At 44.7% G+C, this 16,869-nt stretch overlaps 1 protein-coding gene across 4 annotated transcripts in view; it reads right to left on the reverse strand.

The window, feature by feature from the left end:
- LOC143963511 (NACHT, LRR and PYD domains-containing protein 3-like) overlaps positions 1–16,869 on the reverse strand; it is an 824,666-nt gene that overhangs the window by 624,516 nt on the left and 183,281 nt on the right. Inside the window, exons 7-10 of one of the 4 annotated variants that reach the window (XM_077473162.1) lie at positions 15,009–15,179; positions 8,699–8,875; positions 7,195–7,274; positions 1,503–1,643 (exon numbers count right to left, since the gene is read on the reverse strand). The exons of 1 other annotated variant lie outside the window; for it this stretch is intronic. In XM_077473162.1, coding sequence (XP_077329288.1) covers positions 7,229–7,274; positions 8,699–8,875; positions 15,009–15,179 — 394 coding nt within the window. In that variant the 3' untranslated portion in view covers positions 1,503–1,643; positions 7,195–7,228. Of the gene's footprint in view, positions 1–736; positions 1,644–7,194; positions 7,275–8,677; positions 8,876–15,008; positions 15,180–16,869 lie in introns of those variants that run through there. 2 more of the 4 variants (XM_077473155.1, XM_077473163.1) reach the window with 2 other exon arrangements.

Here is a 16,869-nt window from a genome sequence, read left to right on the forward strand (position 1 = left end):
CTATAGCATTGGCTGCAGCTCTGACAGACTCATATTTCCATAGAAGGGGAAGGTACTTCACCAGAGACCTCAGGAGATTCCTGCTTCTCCTGCCTGCACCTACGTTCTTACTACCCATAGCAAGGTGTGATTGGACTGGGCTGTAATTTCTTCACCCACCAGTAGGTGTCCTCAATGGTCCACCTGTATTCTGTGCATCTAACTTGGGGCTAATATATAGGAAACACTAATGTATTTCATGGTACAAATTTCATGTCATATTTACAAACAGTATATGGAAGGAACATATTATGTGGTAAATATAGAGAGAGGGCAGGGAGAGTGCAAGGGAAGGACATAATGCAGAGAGGGAGGGAGAGGTGAGGGGGGGAAGGGAGAGGAGAGAGGGGGAATGGAGGAGAGAGGGGGAATGGAGGAGAGAGGGGGAAAGGGAGGAGAGAGGGGGAAAGGGAGAGGTGAGGGGGATGGGAGAGGTGAGAAGAAGGGGAAGGGAGAGCTGAGAAGAAGGGGAAGGGAGAGCTGAGAAGAAGTGGGAGGGAGAGCTGAGAAGAAGGGGGAGGGAGAGCTGAGAGGAAGGGGAGGGAGAGCTGAGAGGAAGGGGAAGGGAGAGGAGAGGGGGAATGGGAGAGTTAAGAGGGGGAAGGTAGAGGTAAGAGGGGGAAGGGAGAGTTGAGAGGGTATCAGCTGTGGAGAACAAGATAAGAATTTGAAAAAAAAAATCACAGAATACAATTAATAAAATATACAAAACTTTATTGATGAGTAAAAAACCTCCATGGGGTAAATCTATAGAGAATAACACCTTCCAATAACCAGGTAATAATATTGGTATCCAAATAATCAATCGGGATAATCGCGTCCCTTTGGGTAATGATTCATGACATGAAATCCTCCGAGAATAATACATGATCCTCATATACAATATATCAGACATGAAATGTAATCAGAACAATCGGTGGATAAATCCATTTAGATGATATAATAAAAATTGCAGCAAGTTGTCAGTGAAAGGCGAAGCAGCTGAACGGACTCTGTTCTTATACAAGATAATGTCAACAACACGGAGAAAGCAATTGCAGAGAGATACTGGGAGCCGGGAATGACGTATATGTTAAATAGAGCTGCATCACTTTATTACACCCAAGGAGAGAAGAGAGAGGAGTGTGGAGGACGGAGAGGAGTGTGGAGGACGGAGAGGAGTGTGGAGGACGGAGAGGAGTGTGGAGGGTGGAGCGGAGTATGTAGAGGAGTATGGAGAGGAGTATGGAGGATGGAGAGGAGTAGGAAAGCAGTAAGTGGAAGATGCGGTCTCTTTCTCTGTATTAGTGATTTCTCCAGTCAGCTTTTATTAATGAGAAACTTTAGAAAATGTATTTTTCCCGCCATGAACGAGTCCTAATAACGAGTCGGATCCTCATCACCATCATAGTAAGTATTGATAATATTGGAAAGTGCGGAATTCTACAGAGGGGAGAAGAGGGAATTCACAATGGGAGGCGACCATTATATCCATGAAGAGTAGAAGACTTTCCTTTAGAGGGTTGCAGAGAAATCCGAGGTGTCGGTGAGGAGATCCTCTATACATGGAAGAGGTCCAGCAGACCCAACACCGGGACACAATCACCAGACAAATCTCTGGCCGTCTACAAGAGATAATTGTACAATTACACAGAGATATTACATTGTATACATTCCATGAAATGTGTCATCAATACATATATATGTGAATGTGATGTGAATATCATTCCATGGTACACAGGGACTCGTCATATCAGTAATTTGGCTACTTTCCATCCACAGAAGAATTGGGATCATGTGACCTGAGGAAGATATGCAGATCCCAATATCAGCAGCAGAGCCGACTGAGGAGACGATTGTATTCAGAATATTGAAGGTCGGCCCCATTCCCATCCCTGGAACAGCCAGGACGGGTTTTATTATTTTCTGTTAGGAAGTGATCCAGATTTATAGAGAGGAGAAGCCGGAATCCAGGAACTGGACTGATCAGCACTAGAGATGGGCCAACAGTTCTATCCGAGCAAAAGTTCCCCCCGAACATCACCTGATCACCCGCTCGGCAAACACCCAAATTTGCGGTTAGCTCGGCGGAATATTCATCCGCTGAGCGCCCCACAATGCACTGTGAGCTTCGCAGTGCATTCTAGAGGACCTAATTGGATGAAGCCAGCGGTCAGGTGCAAGGCTTCACCAATTACCTGGACAAGACTGCTAAACAGTAAGTGATGCCACTCTGCCCGTCTGATTATGATTTACACCTGCATTTACACACAGCATGATGAGAGTGCTCAGGTAGTTCAGCATCACTCTTCACTCTGTAAGAGACCACTGACCAGACCAAAGCACGCTCTCACCATGCCGTGTGTAAGACATTGTGTGAGAGAGGGGCAGTTCTTGGGCCCAAAAGGTGTCTTGAATTTAAAGCAGTGGTGGTGCGTCCATAAAGGAATTTGCCTTGCTAACACTGACCCACCTCTCAGCCAATCAGGTGCACCGGGTCTGTGTTACATGTCACCTGATTGGCTAAAACAGGTGCTGTGATTGGATGCCTAACAGGTGTCCAATCACAGGAGAGGAGGAGTGGACGGGAGAACAGAAGAGATTGAGGAAGAAATGGAGGACACCGCTCACCGCCTGCCGCCCACCCAAGACGAGGTAAGGGCCGGGCAGACGGTGGGCGGGGGCACAGTGGCAGCATTTCATGGGAACAGTGGCAGCATTTCATGGGCACAGTGGCAGTATTTTGGGTACAGTGGCAGTGTTTGATGGGCACATTGAGGCTGCAATTGATGGGGGTCTTTCCAGAATTTTTTAGTTTTTGTGCCCCCCAAAAATGTTGAGCCACCACTGATTTAACCCCTTCCCGCCGAGTGTTTGCAGATATGCGGCCTTGGCTTTTGGGGGTTATACCAGGATGATGCCCGCAGCCACAGGCATCATCCCAGTACAGTTTTTTTAGAGTGGGCGATCAGTTTTCCAGGGATAACAACTGATGCAGCTAAATGCCGCTCGATTGTTATCCCCCCCTCCCGCAGCCTCCCGACACTCTGACTGGTCCTCCCATCCCCCCGGGAGACCCGATCCTCAGTCCGCCACTTACGGCGGCTAGAGAGAGATGGGCACAAAGCCGTAAATGGCTTAGTTCCAGTCTCCTGAATGTAAACACGGAAGCGACGTCACTTCCTGTTTACTTGGCTGCCAATGGAGCCGGATTTGAAAAAATATACAGTATTCAGAATCAGTTTTTGGTGATCTGAACACTTTGAAGTGCAAAGGAGGTATTGGAGGTCTTTTAGACCCCCCGATCCCTCCATAAAGAGTACCTGTCACCACCTATTATTGTCACAAGGGATGTTTACATAAACACAATTGAATAATATAAAAAGAAACAAAATAAATAAGAAAACCATTTTTAAAGCGTTGCCGCAAGCTCGCGCAGCAAAGAAAACGCATATGTAAACGGTGTTCAAATCACACATGTGAGGTATCACCATGATTGTCAGAGCGAGAGCAATAATTCTAGCATTAGACCTCCTCTGTAACTCTAACCTGGTAACCGTAAAAAAATAATGAAAGCTTTGCCTATGGAGATTATTAGGTATCGTAGTTTGTCGCCATTCCACGAGTGTCTGCAATTATAAATTGCAACATGTTTGGTATCTATTTATTCGGCGTAAAACATCATCTTTCACATTATACAAAAAAATTGGACTAACTTTACTGTTTCATTTTTTTTTTAATTCATGAAAGTGTCCCTTTTCCCAAAAAGTTGCGTTTAAAACACCGCTGCCCAAATACCGTGTGACATAAAATATTTCAACAATCACCATTTTATTCTCTAGATTCTCTGCTAATAAATATATATATATATCATTTTTGGGGGTTCTAAGTAAATTTCTAGCAAAAAATATGGATTTTAACTTGTAAACACCAAATGTCAGAAATAGGCTTAGTCATGAAAGGGTTAAAGTGTATATATGATTTTCTATTCTTTTGTGTTTGTAATTGTGGTATATTTAGTACTGGCTGGTGAGAAGTGCAGTGTTAACAAAAATAAAATATATTTTTTTATATAAATGACTTTAATTGCAGGACACCTTTTGGATTATATTATATATAATTGGGGGTAATATATTTTTAATGTGCCCTAAAATGAACTGTTATCTCTTTCCTGGGTTCACACTAGATGTGGTGCAAATTCACAGCAAATTTGCTGCGGTTTCAGCACTGCATCCAAATCGCAACCCGTCCATGTGAACTAATTGCAGAGTGTATGTTAAGGTAACGACCCACCGCAATCAGTTTGCAAAATGCAGCACAGTTTGCCGAATCGAATCGCATGGGTATGATCCCCTATGTAATCTGATTCTGATGTGGACAATAAAGGGTCCTGCACCAGTTTGGTGTGACAAATACAAATCCATGGCTCAAATCGCATCCCAGAGACACCACATGTAATTCACACAGGAATGTGCTGCGATTGCTGTGCGTATTACATGTGGTGTCTCATGCTGAGGCATTAAAGCCAGCTGCAGCATTCCCCTTGGCAGAGGTGAGATCAGGTGTGTTTGGATCCTAGTCTGAACTATCCTGAGCTTTCCCACAGCTGCACATTTATTTATATATATATATACTCCTCTTGTATATGTGCAACTGCAGACCATGAAATGACTTGGCTGCTTCTGATTGGCAGCGCACTGTGACAGGAGGGGGCCAGAGGGGGATTAAATAACAAATATGTCATGCTTCCCTGATCTGTATAAAAAGAAAATGGGCTGCTCAGCCTAAAATGCCCAGGCCTATTTTTTTGTCCCAGTCCGGGCCTGAGTGTAGAATGTGAGTATAGTGTAGTGTCAGTGTAGAATGTGAGTATAGTGTAGTGTCTGTGTAGAGTGTGAGTATAGTGTAGTGTCTGTGTAGAGTGTGAGTATAGTGTAGTGTCTGTGTAGAGTGTGAGTATAGTGTAGTGTCAGTGTAGAGTGTGAGTGTATTATTAGTATAGTGTGTGAGTATTTTGTGTCAGTATAGTGTAGTGTCAGTGTAGAGTGTGAGTATAGTGTAGTGTCTGTGTAGAGTGTGAGTATAGTGTAGTGTCTGTGTAGAGTGTGAGTATAGTATAGTGTAGTGTCTGTGTAGAGTGTGAGTATAGTGTAGTGTCTGTGTAGAGTGTGAGTATAGTGTAGTGTCAGTGTACAGTGTGAGTATAGTGTATTGTCTGTGTAGAGTGTGAGTATAGTGTAGTGTCTGTGTAGAGTGTGAGTATAGTGTAGCGTCTGTGTAGAGTGTGAGTATAGTGTAGCGTCTGTGTAGAGTGTGAGTATAGTGTAGCGTCTGTGTAGAGTGTGAGTATAGTGTAGCGTCTGTGTAGAGTGTGAGTATAGTGTAGCGTCTGTGTAGAGTGTGAGTATAGTGTAGCGTCTGTGTAAAGTGTGAGTATATTGTAGCGTCTGTGTAGAGTGTGAGTATATTGTAGCGTCTGTGTAGAGTGTGAGTATAGTGTAGCGTCTGTGTAGAGTGTGAGTATAGTGTAGCGTCTGTGTAGAGTGTGAGTATAGTGTAGCGTCTGTGTAGAGTGTGAGTATAGTGTAGCGTCTGTGTAGAGTGTGAGTATAGTGTAGCGTCTGTGTAGAGTGTGAGTATAGTGTAGTGTCAGTGTAGAGTGTGACTATTTTGTGTCAGTATAGTGTAGTGTGATTGTAGAGTGTTAGTATACTGTTAGTATAGTGTGTGAGTATAGTGAAGTGTGTGTGTAGAATATTAGTATACTGTTAGTAGAGGGTAGTGTGTGTGTGTGTGTGTTTGTAGAGTGTTAGTATAGTGTGTTAGTATAGTGTAGTGTGTGTAGAATATTAATATACTGTTACTATAGTGTGTGAGTATAGTGTAGTGTGTGTGTGTAGAGTGTTAGTATATTATTACTATAGTGTGTGAGTATTTTGTGTCAGTATAGTGTAGTGTGAGTGTAGAGTGTTAGTGTAGTGTGTGTAAAGTGTTAGTATACTGTTAGTATAGTGTGTGAGTATAGTGTAGTGCCAGTGTACAGTGTAAGTATAGTGTAGTGTCAGTGTAGTGTGTGAGTATAGTGTAGTGTGTGTGTAGAGTGTTAGTATACTATTAGTATAGTGTGTGAGTAGAGTGTAATGTGTTGGTGTAGGGACGTGCTGTATATCCTTTTTCTTGGTTGCTGGGTGTTTGTTTTGTTTTTGTTTTTTTTCTGTCCCCTTTTTTTAAATTGTCAGCTGCAGTTTTTTCTGAATGTGACATCGGTGTCCCCTTTTTTATTTAGATTTTTTTCTTGCATATCTGTGAGCGTCAATCCTCAAATTAAATGCTTGTGACCTGCCCTCCATCAGATGGCGGTGGGGCGGTGCAGCTCTCGTTCTGGGGTGACGTCATATGGCGGCGTCCCAGAGCGGCCGCTCTCTGGCGCAGCAATTACCACGGCAACGTGTCACTGACAGAGAGTGAGGAGAGGAGAGCCGATCAGCGGGACATCGAGGAATGTAATCAGGGCACTGATTATAATAAAGAAAAAAAGTGTCACATATAAGTGCCAACCATTGCCCACCAATGTCAGCTATCAGTGCCCATAACTGCCCACAATTGCCACCAATCAGTGCCCATTAGCCATGCTAGTCAGTGCTGCCAATCAGTGCCACCTATCAGTGCTGCCCATCCATGCCACCCATCTGTGCCCACCAGTGCTGCCTATTAGTGCCCATCAGTGCCACATATCAGTGCCCATCAGTGCTGCTTATCAGTGCTCATCTCAGCTCTGAAAGTGCGGGGGCCGCTGTCACTCATAGAGAGGAGGCGGGGCAGAGGCGGGGCACCAATCAGATGACAATGGAGGCGGAGCTGTAGCAGTGATGTGATGTGCGGTGCAGCCAGTGTGTCACCGCAGGCTTGTAGTACAATAGATGGGAGCGCGCATGCGCGGGTGCCCCTATCAGATCAGTGGTGTGAAGGGGGCACCGGTCACACAACAACACAGGAAGTGGGCAATACTGAGCAGAAATGACGCCATTTAGAAGAGGAAAAGAAGAGAAAGATTACTATTACTGGAATTCTATATTTAAGGATCAGAAAGAGAAAATAAAAGCTGAGAGTTGATGTGACTTTACTCTGATATCATCCATTCCGGACATTCTCTTCATATCCGGATCCGTGTATTACCTGAGAGGGGGAGGGGCTCCCACACACCATCTTCTTATCTCCATCTCTCTATAGATACATCCCAGACTCCTCCTCCATCCCTTCATAGAAGAATAAAATGAGAGTGTTAGAGGAGGAAATGTTGCTGTGATGATGGAAGGGGGGAGGGGCTCATACTGAGCTCTGTAAGAAATGATGGAAAAGTGAGGGGCCCTCACCATGGCAGGGGCCCCACACTCATCTCCATCCAACCATTGGGATAGCAGACTGTATGCCGGGTGTGCTGGGCTGTCATGTGTACAGGCTGAGAACACACATCTGATTGGCTCAGTTATACTGACACATTGGATGGACCTCGGGGGATGGGGGGTATTTTTCTGTAAAGGTAAAACCTTGTGGAAGATTGTAGGACCTGACTAAGATTATTATTGGTGGATCTGATTCTCCCATCCCCCATCTGTAATGATAAAACTTGGGATGAGGAATAAATTCTCCATCATCTGGGAAATCTGTGACTGGCACAGGAAATCTCAATCATCTCTCTCATTATCTGTATAACTACAGAGACCTCCAATGGGCTCTACAGAAATTGTATAGAATGTTTGTCACCCGTCCTTCCATCTTCATTACAGAGCAGCCCGGGTGTCAGAAGACCTCCCAACAACGTCCCATCTCCATCATCTCACCCCATCACCTCACCCCCATCATCTCATCTCCATCATCTCATCCCCATCATCTCATCCCCGTCATCTCATCTCCATCGTCTCACCTCCATCTCATCTCCATCATCTCATCCCCATCATCTCATCCCCATCATCTCATCCCCATCATCTCATCCCCACCATCTCACCTCCATCATCTCATCTCCATCATCTCACCCCACATCATCTCATCTCCATCATCTCACCCCACATCATCTCATCTCCATCATCTCACCCCCATCATCTCACCCCCATCATCTCACCCCCATCATCTCACCCGCATCATCTCACCCCCATCATCTCACCCCCATCATCTCATCTCCATCATCTCATCTCCATCATCTCATCACCCCCATGATCTCATCACCCCCATGATCTCATCACCCCCATCATCTCATCTCCCCCATCATCATCTCCATCATCTCACCCCCATCATCTTACCCCCATCATCTTACCCCCATCATCTCACCCCCATCATCTCACCCCCATCATCTCACCCGCATCATCTCACCCGCATCATCTCACCCCCATCATCTCATCTCCATCATCTCATCTCCATCATCTCATCACCCCCATCATCTCATCTCCCCCATCATCATCTCCATCATCTCACCCCCATCATCTCATCTCCATCATCTTACCCCCATCATCTCACCCCATCATCTCATCACCCCCATCATCTCATCACCCCCATCATCTCACCTCCAACATCTCACCTCCGTCACCTCATCCCCATCATCTTACCCCATCCAATGTTGTCTACATTTTACTATTCACATTCTAAGACTTAGTATGTGTGTTACCTCCAATATAACAGATCTTACCCTCTATCCACAGAGAAGCCGGCATTCCGGAGGACCTCACAACATCGTCTCACTTCTGACTCCGACATCTTCTCATCATCATCCAATGTTATCACCAGATCGGTCAGAGTTCGGTTTGTGGAGATAACGGAGCAAAGATCATCACAGCACCATAATGTCCCATTACATTCATAGACACTGGAGGGAGAAGCAGGAAAGAGGTGAAATGTTCTTCCAGGGAGGGGCAGAAGTAGACACATCCAATGAATAATCAGTGGGCGGGGTCTTAGAGAATGAAATGTTGGGACATTTGGATGGAATATTGGTTGGACCTCCCTGTGAAATGGAGGTAAGTTGTCACCCACCTGAAAAGTCTTAGTGTGGAGTTACACTGTTGCGGGTACATTGTAGTGACGTGGTAACGCACACATTGGAGGTGTGAATGGCTCCATATAGATTCCCTTTCACACTAAACTGCGGCACATCGATGGGAACCGACCACATAGGAAATAATGGGATTTCTACTTCACATGCGTCTCTGTGCAGCAAAATCCATGAGGATCGCTAAACACACTGACAAGTGATGATAATATGTCTGCAGATCAACCAATCATTGGACAGTCGGCCCTCGGGTGGGGCCGGGTGATGTCATTTCCTGCCTGGACCTGAAACAGGAAGTGGTGCTGGTGAGAGATATTATCTACTGCCCAATTGGTTGCTGGATATGCTGACATATTATTGGTTGTCAGTGCATTTATTGTAAATAAAGAGACAATTGTTTTGAAGGACGCACTTCACTAATGGTGGCATTTTTGTTTTGTTTGGAGTTCTATATCCAGCCAATCAGGAGGGACCAGATCCCTATAAGGGACCCCACACTTGTGAAAGCTGATCTTGTGGGAAGTCCCCCGGGCCCATTGAGCCCCCCAGAGGGGGACAAGCATATGACCCCTATATTGTATATGGGGCCAATACCTGAGGGGGCATTTCATCAGCACGGAGGTGGAGGACTCTGAACACACTTCATGTTGTAGTGACACACTGGAGGGGGCGCCATCATTGAGGAAGATTGATCACAGATATATGGACTTTCCTCTTATATATCCAACGAGATACATTCTTTTTACAGCACTGGAGTTGTGGTATCAATTACTTGTAACTAGTTATTGTTTTATTGCATCCATCATTTCCATTAGCAATGTATTAGTTTGTAATATGTATTCACAGCACTGGGGTTGTGGTATCACCAGCCAATCACAGCACTGGGGTTGTGGCATTACCAGCCAATCACAGCACTGGGGTTGTGGTATCATCAGCCAATCACAGCACTGGGGTTGTGGTATCACCAGCCAATCACATCACTGGGGTTGTGGTATAACCAGCCAATCACAGCACTGGAGTTGTGGTATCACCAGCAGATCACAGCACTGGGGTTGTGGTATCACCAGCAGATCACAGCACTGGGGTAGTGGTATCACCAGCCGATCACAGCACTGGGGTTGTGGTATCACCAGCCAATTGCAGCACTGGGGTTGTGGTATCACCAGCCAATCGCAGCACTGGGGTTGTGGTATCACCAGCCAATCGCAGCACTGGGGTTGTGGTATCACCAGCCAATCGCAGCACTGGGGTTGTGGTATCACCAGCCAATCGCAGCACTGGGGTTGTGGTATCACCAGCCAATCACAGCACTGGTACTTTGGTATCTCTTAGGCCCCTTTCACATGGGACGGATCAGTAATGATCCGCCCCGTGATGATCCGCTCGCTCAGTGGGGATCGCTCCGTTGTCCCCGCTGAGCCGGCGGTGGTCAGGGCGGTCACACTGTGCAGGGACTGCCCTGTCAGCTCTCCGCTCTCCTCTATGGGGATTGGATGAGGACGGACCGTCTGTCCGTGTTCATCAGATCCGCTCTGCAAATAGATAGAAAAATAGGATTTTCCTCCGTCTGCAGAATCGGACAATTGCGGAGGCGGACAATAGCGGGTGTCTGTGGATGAACATCCCCCATAGGGATGCATGTATGTCCGTATCTCACCCACAAACGGATGGATGAAATACGGACATACGGTCCACATGTGTGAAGGGCCCTTAGGGTGAAGGACATTACAAGGTGTCATGCTCTGATCCTGGTGATATTTGGACACAGATCTCTATACATTCCATGTTGTTGGTAACATACAAATGTTTTCACCCCTCAGATCTTCTCTATAGGTGAATGATGTGTACGGTGCGGATCTGCTTTGCTGGGAGGGTATCAATAGACGTCCTCCCTTTATAAGCTGGCCACACCCCCTGCAGGGAGCGCGCGGCATGCGCTGTGATCACCCAAATCAATGAGACTTGGGTGATCACAGATTGTAGTAAGGGGTCGATCCCGGCCCCTTACCATGTGATCAGCTGTCAGCCAATCACAGCTGATCATGTGATGTAAATAGAGGACCGGTAATCATTTATTTTCTTCTCACGCAGCATAAAAGGGAAAAAAACGATCCCCGACTTCTGTTGAAGGGACATCATTCCGAGCAGAGAGAGGCAAAGCCTAGCAGTGCTGATCAGTGGCCATCACTAGTACCCATCAGTGTCCACCAGTGCCGCAATATCAGTGCCAATCAGTATAGCCTCCTCAGGCGATTTGATGGTGGAACATGTTATGGGGAAAATAGGAAGGGCAATTTTGATGGTGGCAGTATCATGGGGGCAATATGATGGAGCAATTTTGATGGTGGCAGTATAATGGGGCAATAGAATGGGGCAGTTTTTATGGGGTCATTTTTAGGGGGCAATAGGATGGGACAATTTTGATGGTGGCAGTATGATTGGGCAGTTTTTGTGGGGCAATTTTTATTGAGTCAATTTCATGGGGAAATGTGATGGTGCAATTTTGATGGGGGGAATTTGATTTGGCAGTATAATGGGGCAATTTTGATGGGGGCAATATGATTGGGCAGTTTTTGTGGGGCAATTTTTATTGAGTCAATTTCATGGGGAAATGTGATGGGGCAATTTTGATGGGGGGAATTTGATTTGGCAGTATAATGGGGCAATTTTGATGGGGGCAATAGGATGGGGCAGTTTTGATGGGAGCAGTACAATGGGGCAATTTAGATGGTGGCAGTATAATGAGGCAGTTTTGATGGTGGCAATAGGAGGGGGCAGTTTTGATGGGACAATATGATGGGACAATTTTGATAGGGGCAATTTTATAGAACAATAGGGTGAGGCAGTTTTGATAGGGCAATTTTGGTGGTGGCAGTATAATGGGGCAATTTTGATGGGGGCAATAGGGTGGTGCAATTTTTATGGGGGCAATTTGATGGGACAGTTTTGATGGGGTAGTATAATGGGGCAATTGTGATGGGGCAATAGAATGGGGCAATTTTGGTGGGGGCAGTTTTGATGGGGGCAATATGATGAGGTAATTTTGATGGGGACAATTTGATGGTGGTGGTATAATGGGGCAAGTTTGATGGGGCAATTTCATGGGGAAATTTGATAGGGCAGTTTTGATGGGACAATTTTGATGGTGGCAGTATTATGGGGCAATTATGATTGGGGCAACAGGATGGTGCAGTTTTGATGGATGGTGGCAGTATGATGGGGAAATTTTGATGGGGCAGTATAATGGGGAAATTTTGATGGGGCAATTTTGATTGTGGCAATTTTGATGGGGGCAATACGATGGGGCAGTTTTGATGGGGGCAATACGATGGGGCAGTTTTGATTGTGGCTGTATGATGGGGCAATATTATGGGGCAATTTTGATGGTGGCAGTATGATGGGGCAATTTTGATGGTGACAGTATGATGGGGCAATTTTGATGGTGGCATAATAATGGGGGAATTTTGATGGTGGCAGCATTATGGGGCAATTTTAAAGGGGCAATAGGATGGGGCAGTTTTCATGGGGTAATGTGGCAATTTGGATGGGGCAATATGATGGGACAATTTTTTGATGGGGCAGTTTTGATGAGGAAATTTGATGACGCCAGTTTAAAGGGGCAATATGATGGGACAATTTTGATAGGGGCATTTTTGGTGGGGGCAATACGATGGGGCACTTTTGATGGGGGTAATATGATGGGACAATTTTTATGGGGCAAAAGGCTGGGGCAGTTATGGGGCAATAGGATGGGGCAATTTTGGTGTTGGCAGTATCATGGGGCAGCATCTGGAAAAGGTAATACATTTTTAAACAATGCTAAATGTAAATGATATCCCTCTTTCTGTGTAGATGTTATATACACACACACATCTGCACATAAACAAGGGATATCATTTACAATTATCATCTTTTATAAAGTAATTTCCTTTTGCAGGAGATTTTTGTATTTCTAGATTTATAATCTTTGTAAATGTAGATAAACTTCCTGCTTCCTGGAGGGGGAGGGGAGGTTTCCATAGCTAAGGGGCGGGAACTTCCTCTGACATTGCTGTTGCTATGGAAACCCGACCTACAACCTATTACACAGCTCGTGCTGCTCTGAGCATGTGCGAGATCTGGAGGTGCATGCTGGGTAACCATGGAATACAGGAAGAGATACAGTCTGGCTTCAGATGCCCACACATGAGATGGCGGCGGCCTGCTGGGACTTACAGAAGTAAGAAATTAATGCTGCAAAAATAGAAAGCGGCCCTTGGATTACAGCGTAACCTTTACTAGAATACATGAATCATGAGGATTATAGGGGGAGATTTATCTACAAAGTCACATTTCTCCGGAGCACCACTTTATATATACAAGTGCTATAAAAGCCCCCCTTAGGGGTATTTATTTTGCTTCTAACAAGTTTTTGGATGTGGCACTACTGAGAGGAAATCTTCACCGACTCCATTTCTACAATTACCGGGATAAAGTTGTTAGTTTTCTGTATAAAGTGTATTAATAGCAATTCATTATTGTGCAGCACATTGTTCCAGCACTGAGGTTGTGGTAGTAGCAGACATATATTCTATGTAGTATTTGCTTTGTATTATCATTTTTGTTGTGTAATTATTATTTGGAAGTATCAGGATCAGGTGGTTAGGTGGTTTGTTACATAGTTACACAGCCGTATAGTAACACTGGGGTTGTGGTAACACTTACCTCTGTCTGCAGGTAGGTTGTCTGTCTGTGTAATATAGAGCAGAGCTACACTAGTTTGTTATTTAGTGTATAAAATATGTAGAAAGATAAAGAATGAGAGAAAATACAACAAAGACAAAAGGACAGACACAGTCTGGCTGTGAGAATAAAACAGAAATAAACTTTTTCTGAGGGTTTTCCTGTGACAGGAACATGTCAGGAACATCCGCTATTCACCGGTTAGACCGGCACCATGGGAATCACCCCGTCCATATCTCAGGATCCTCAATTTATGGATGTGGGTGGAGTTTATCCATCAGCCAATCAACCCTGGGGGGTGTTCCCTGCCCAGCCCACAAGCCGGTCCTGTGTTCTGAAGGAACCAGAGCTAAATGGACCATGAATGGTTCTGATGGATGAGGATTGGATTTCCAACACCGGCATGTCAGTCTGATCCCAACAAGACCAATCAGAGCTTGTCTGGTGTGATCAGACCCCATAGAACCATTCTGGGGGTTCTCCTGGATTCTATCCTCACTACACATACAATGTTATATGTACATGTACCCCAACATGTCTACAATCAGGGGCAATTATTTCCATCTCTCTGCAACTAATATTTTATTTTGTATGAGAGATAAAATAGATTCCTCTGATTTCTGATATAAATCAATGTCTGGCAGACAGTTCGGGGTCTTCTCCCTGTATCGGCCTCGTCCCCTGCTGGGCTTGTAGATGAAATGACTAGGACTTCTCTTTGAGGCTCAGTGAGGTGACAATTTTATATCTACAAGGATGGGGGGATTTTATTGGCATCTATGGGTCACTTCTGGTCTAGAGACTCGCTCTGTCCTTCCAGATTCTATTTGAGGACCATCTGTCTATGATTGGTCACTGAATGAAGAGAATACGGAGTCCTGTGCATCTTCTGGTCTGTTTCAGGTCCAAATTCTGCCCAAAATTCAGACAGAAATCGGACCTGAAATGGTGAATGGAGACGCACCGGACCCCCTGCTGTGACCCGCTGTGACCTCCAGTGTGACCCCAGCCAAAGTCTGATCTCTGATAGTCAGTGGAGGGGGGAGGGGATGAAAGCCAATAACAGCGAGTGACCTGAAGGACTATGATGGGACCTCCCAGTGTAACCGGCCAATCAGAGGTCTGTCTTTGTATAACTTTCATCTAGGTGACATGTCTGGATCCCTCACATAGAAGATTTATACCAGAATCCTGCAGAATATTATATCATTTATAGGATAATTCTCACCTCAGACTCTGCAGAGTACAGCCAGGATCTCTGAGCCCCTCACATAGAAGTTTTATTCCAGAGTCTTCCAGATTATTCTCTGATAATTCCAGTCTGGTGAGGGATCGATTATTGATAAGAATGGATCGGAGATCATCCCAGCCGGAGGAAGTCACACCACATATCGCCAACCTGCAGAGACAAATCCAGACACATGACATTATATTATAAGATGAATATGAGAAATTATTTCCATTCAGTGAAAAGTAGCATAACATCACTAGAGCGGAATATCAGGATATACAGAATGTTATACAGAGGAAAGATCTTGTTATTAGGGAAGCTGATAAAGGTGAAGCTGTTGTAGTACTTATGTCTACACAGTATAAAGAGGGGGCTCTGTGACAGCTCAGTCAACCCCTTATCTGCCTGATTATTAAGCAGGACCTCACACAGTGTCTCATACAGGGGCTTCTGAAATTGATAGATAAAGGAAAGAATCTGGGGGGTTTATGAAATAAAACAGCAGAATTTCTGATGGTGGATCCTCCAGCGACCCCAATATTCCATCACCTTCCTAAAGTCCACCAATCAGGAGTTCCCATTGAAGATCACCGGATTGTGGCAGGAATAGGATCCCTTATAGAGAATGTAGGGGGAGGGGTGGATATACATTTCCAGCCTTTAGTGCTGAGACTTCTGGGATATATTAGAGATACAAGTACTATATTGGTGGATATTCCACATTTACAATGGGATTCTACATTCACATGGGGGACACTTCACATTAAAGCACTTTATTCTTCCATCCCCCATTCTTTAGTGTCTCCACCAATCAGATATCATCTCCATAGATATAGATCATATACTAGGATGTTACAGGAATTATTACAGAGGATGGAAAGGATGAAGATTTTTTACCTTATCCACTCCATCCCCGGAAGGATGTACCCCCTTAATGACCAGAGAACTTTTTACAATTTGGCACTGCGCTGCTTTATCTGGTAATTGCGCGGTCATGCAATGCTGTACACAAACAACATTTGTGTCCTTTTTTCCTACAAATAGAACTTTATTTTGGTGGTATTTTATCAGCTCTGGGAATTTTATTTTTTGCAATATAAATGAAAAAAGACAAAAAATATTGAAAAAATATATATTCCAACTTTTTGTTATAAGAAAAATCCAATAAACTCAATTTTAGTCAATGTTGGAAAATAAAGTAGATCACCTCCAGTCATATATCTGCCAAAATATACCGATAGTATCACACTGACACTGCATGAGATAACAACTGATGCAGTGTCAGTGTGATACTATCGGCATATATAGTGACATAGTTAGTCAGGTTGAAAAAAGGCACATCTCCATCCAGTTCAACCACAAAAAAAATAATAATAATAATAATATCATACAATCCCATATACTCAATTCTTTACCCACAGTTGATCCAGAGGAAGGCAAAAAAACCCCAGCAGGGCATGATCCAATTTGCTAAAGCAGGGGAAAAAATTCCTTCCTGATCCCCCGGGAGGCGATCGGATTTTCCCCGGATCAACTTTACCTATAAGTGTCAGTACCCAGTTATATTATGTACACTTAGGAAATAATCCAGGCCCTTCTTAAAGCAATCCACTGAGCTGGCCAAAACCACCTCTGCAGGGAGTCTATTCCACATTTTCACAGCTCTTAGCCCCTATACACACGGTCGGAGATTTCGACAACCAAATCCGTCGGATTTTGTCCGTCGGATTTTGCCCATCGGATCTTGTCCGAAACTGTTGCATACACACGGTCAGACTAAGTCTGACCATGTGTACAAGGGCTTACTGTGAAGAAACCTTTCCGTATTTAGAGATGAAATCTCTTTTCCTCTAGATGT

Source organism: Lithobates pipiens, unplaced genomic scaffold, assembly GCF_037356315.1.
Source record: "Lithobates pipiens isolate NorthernLeopardFrog02 unplaced genomic scaffold, aLitPip1_a1.2 Scaffold_8, whole genome shotgun sequence".
Lineage (NCBI taxonomy): Eukaryota > Metazoa > Chordata > Amphibia > Anura > Ranidae > Lithobates > Lithobates pipiens.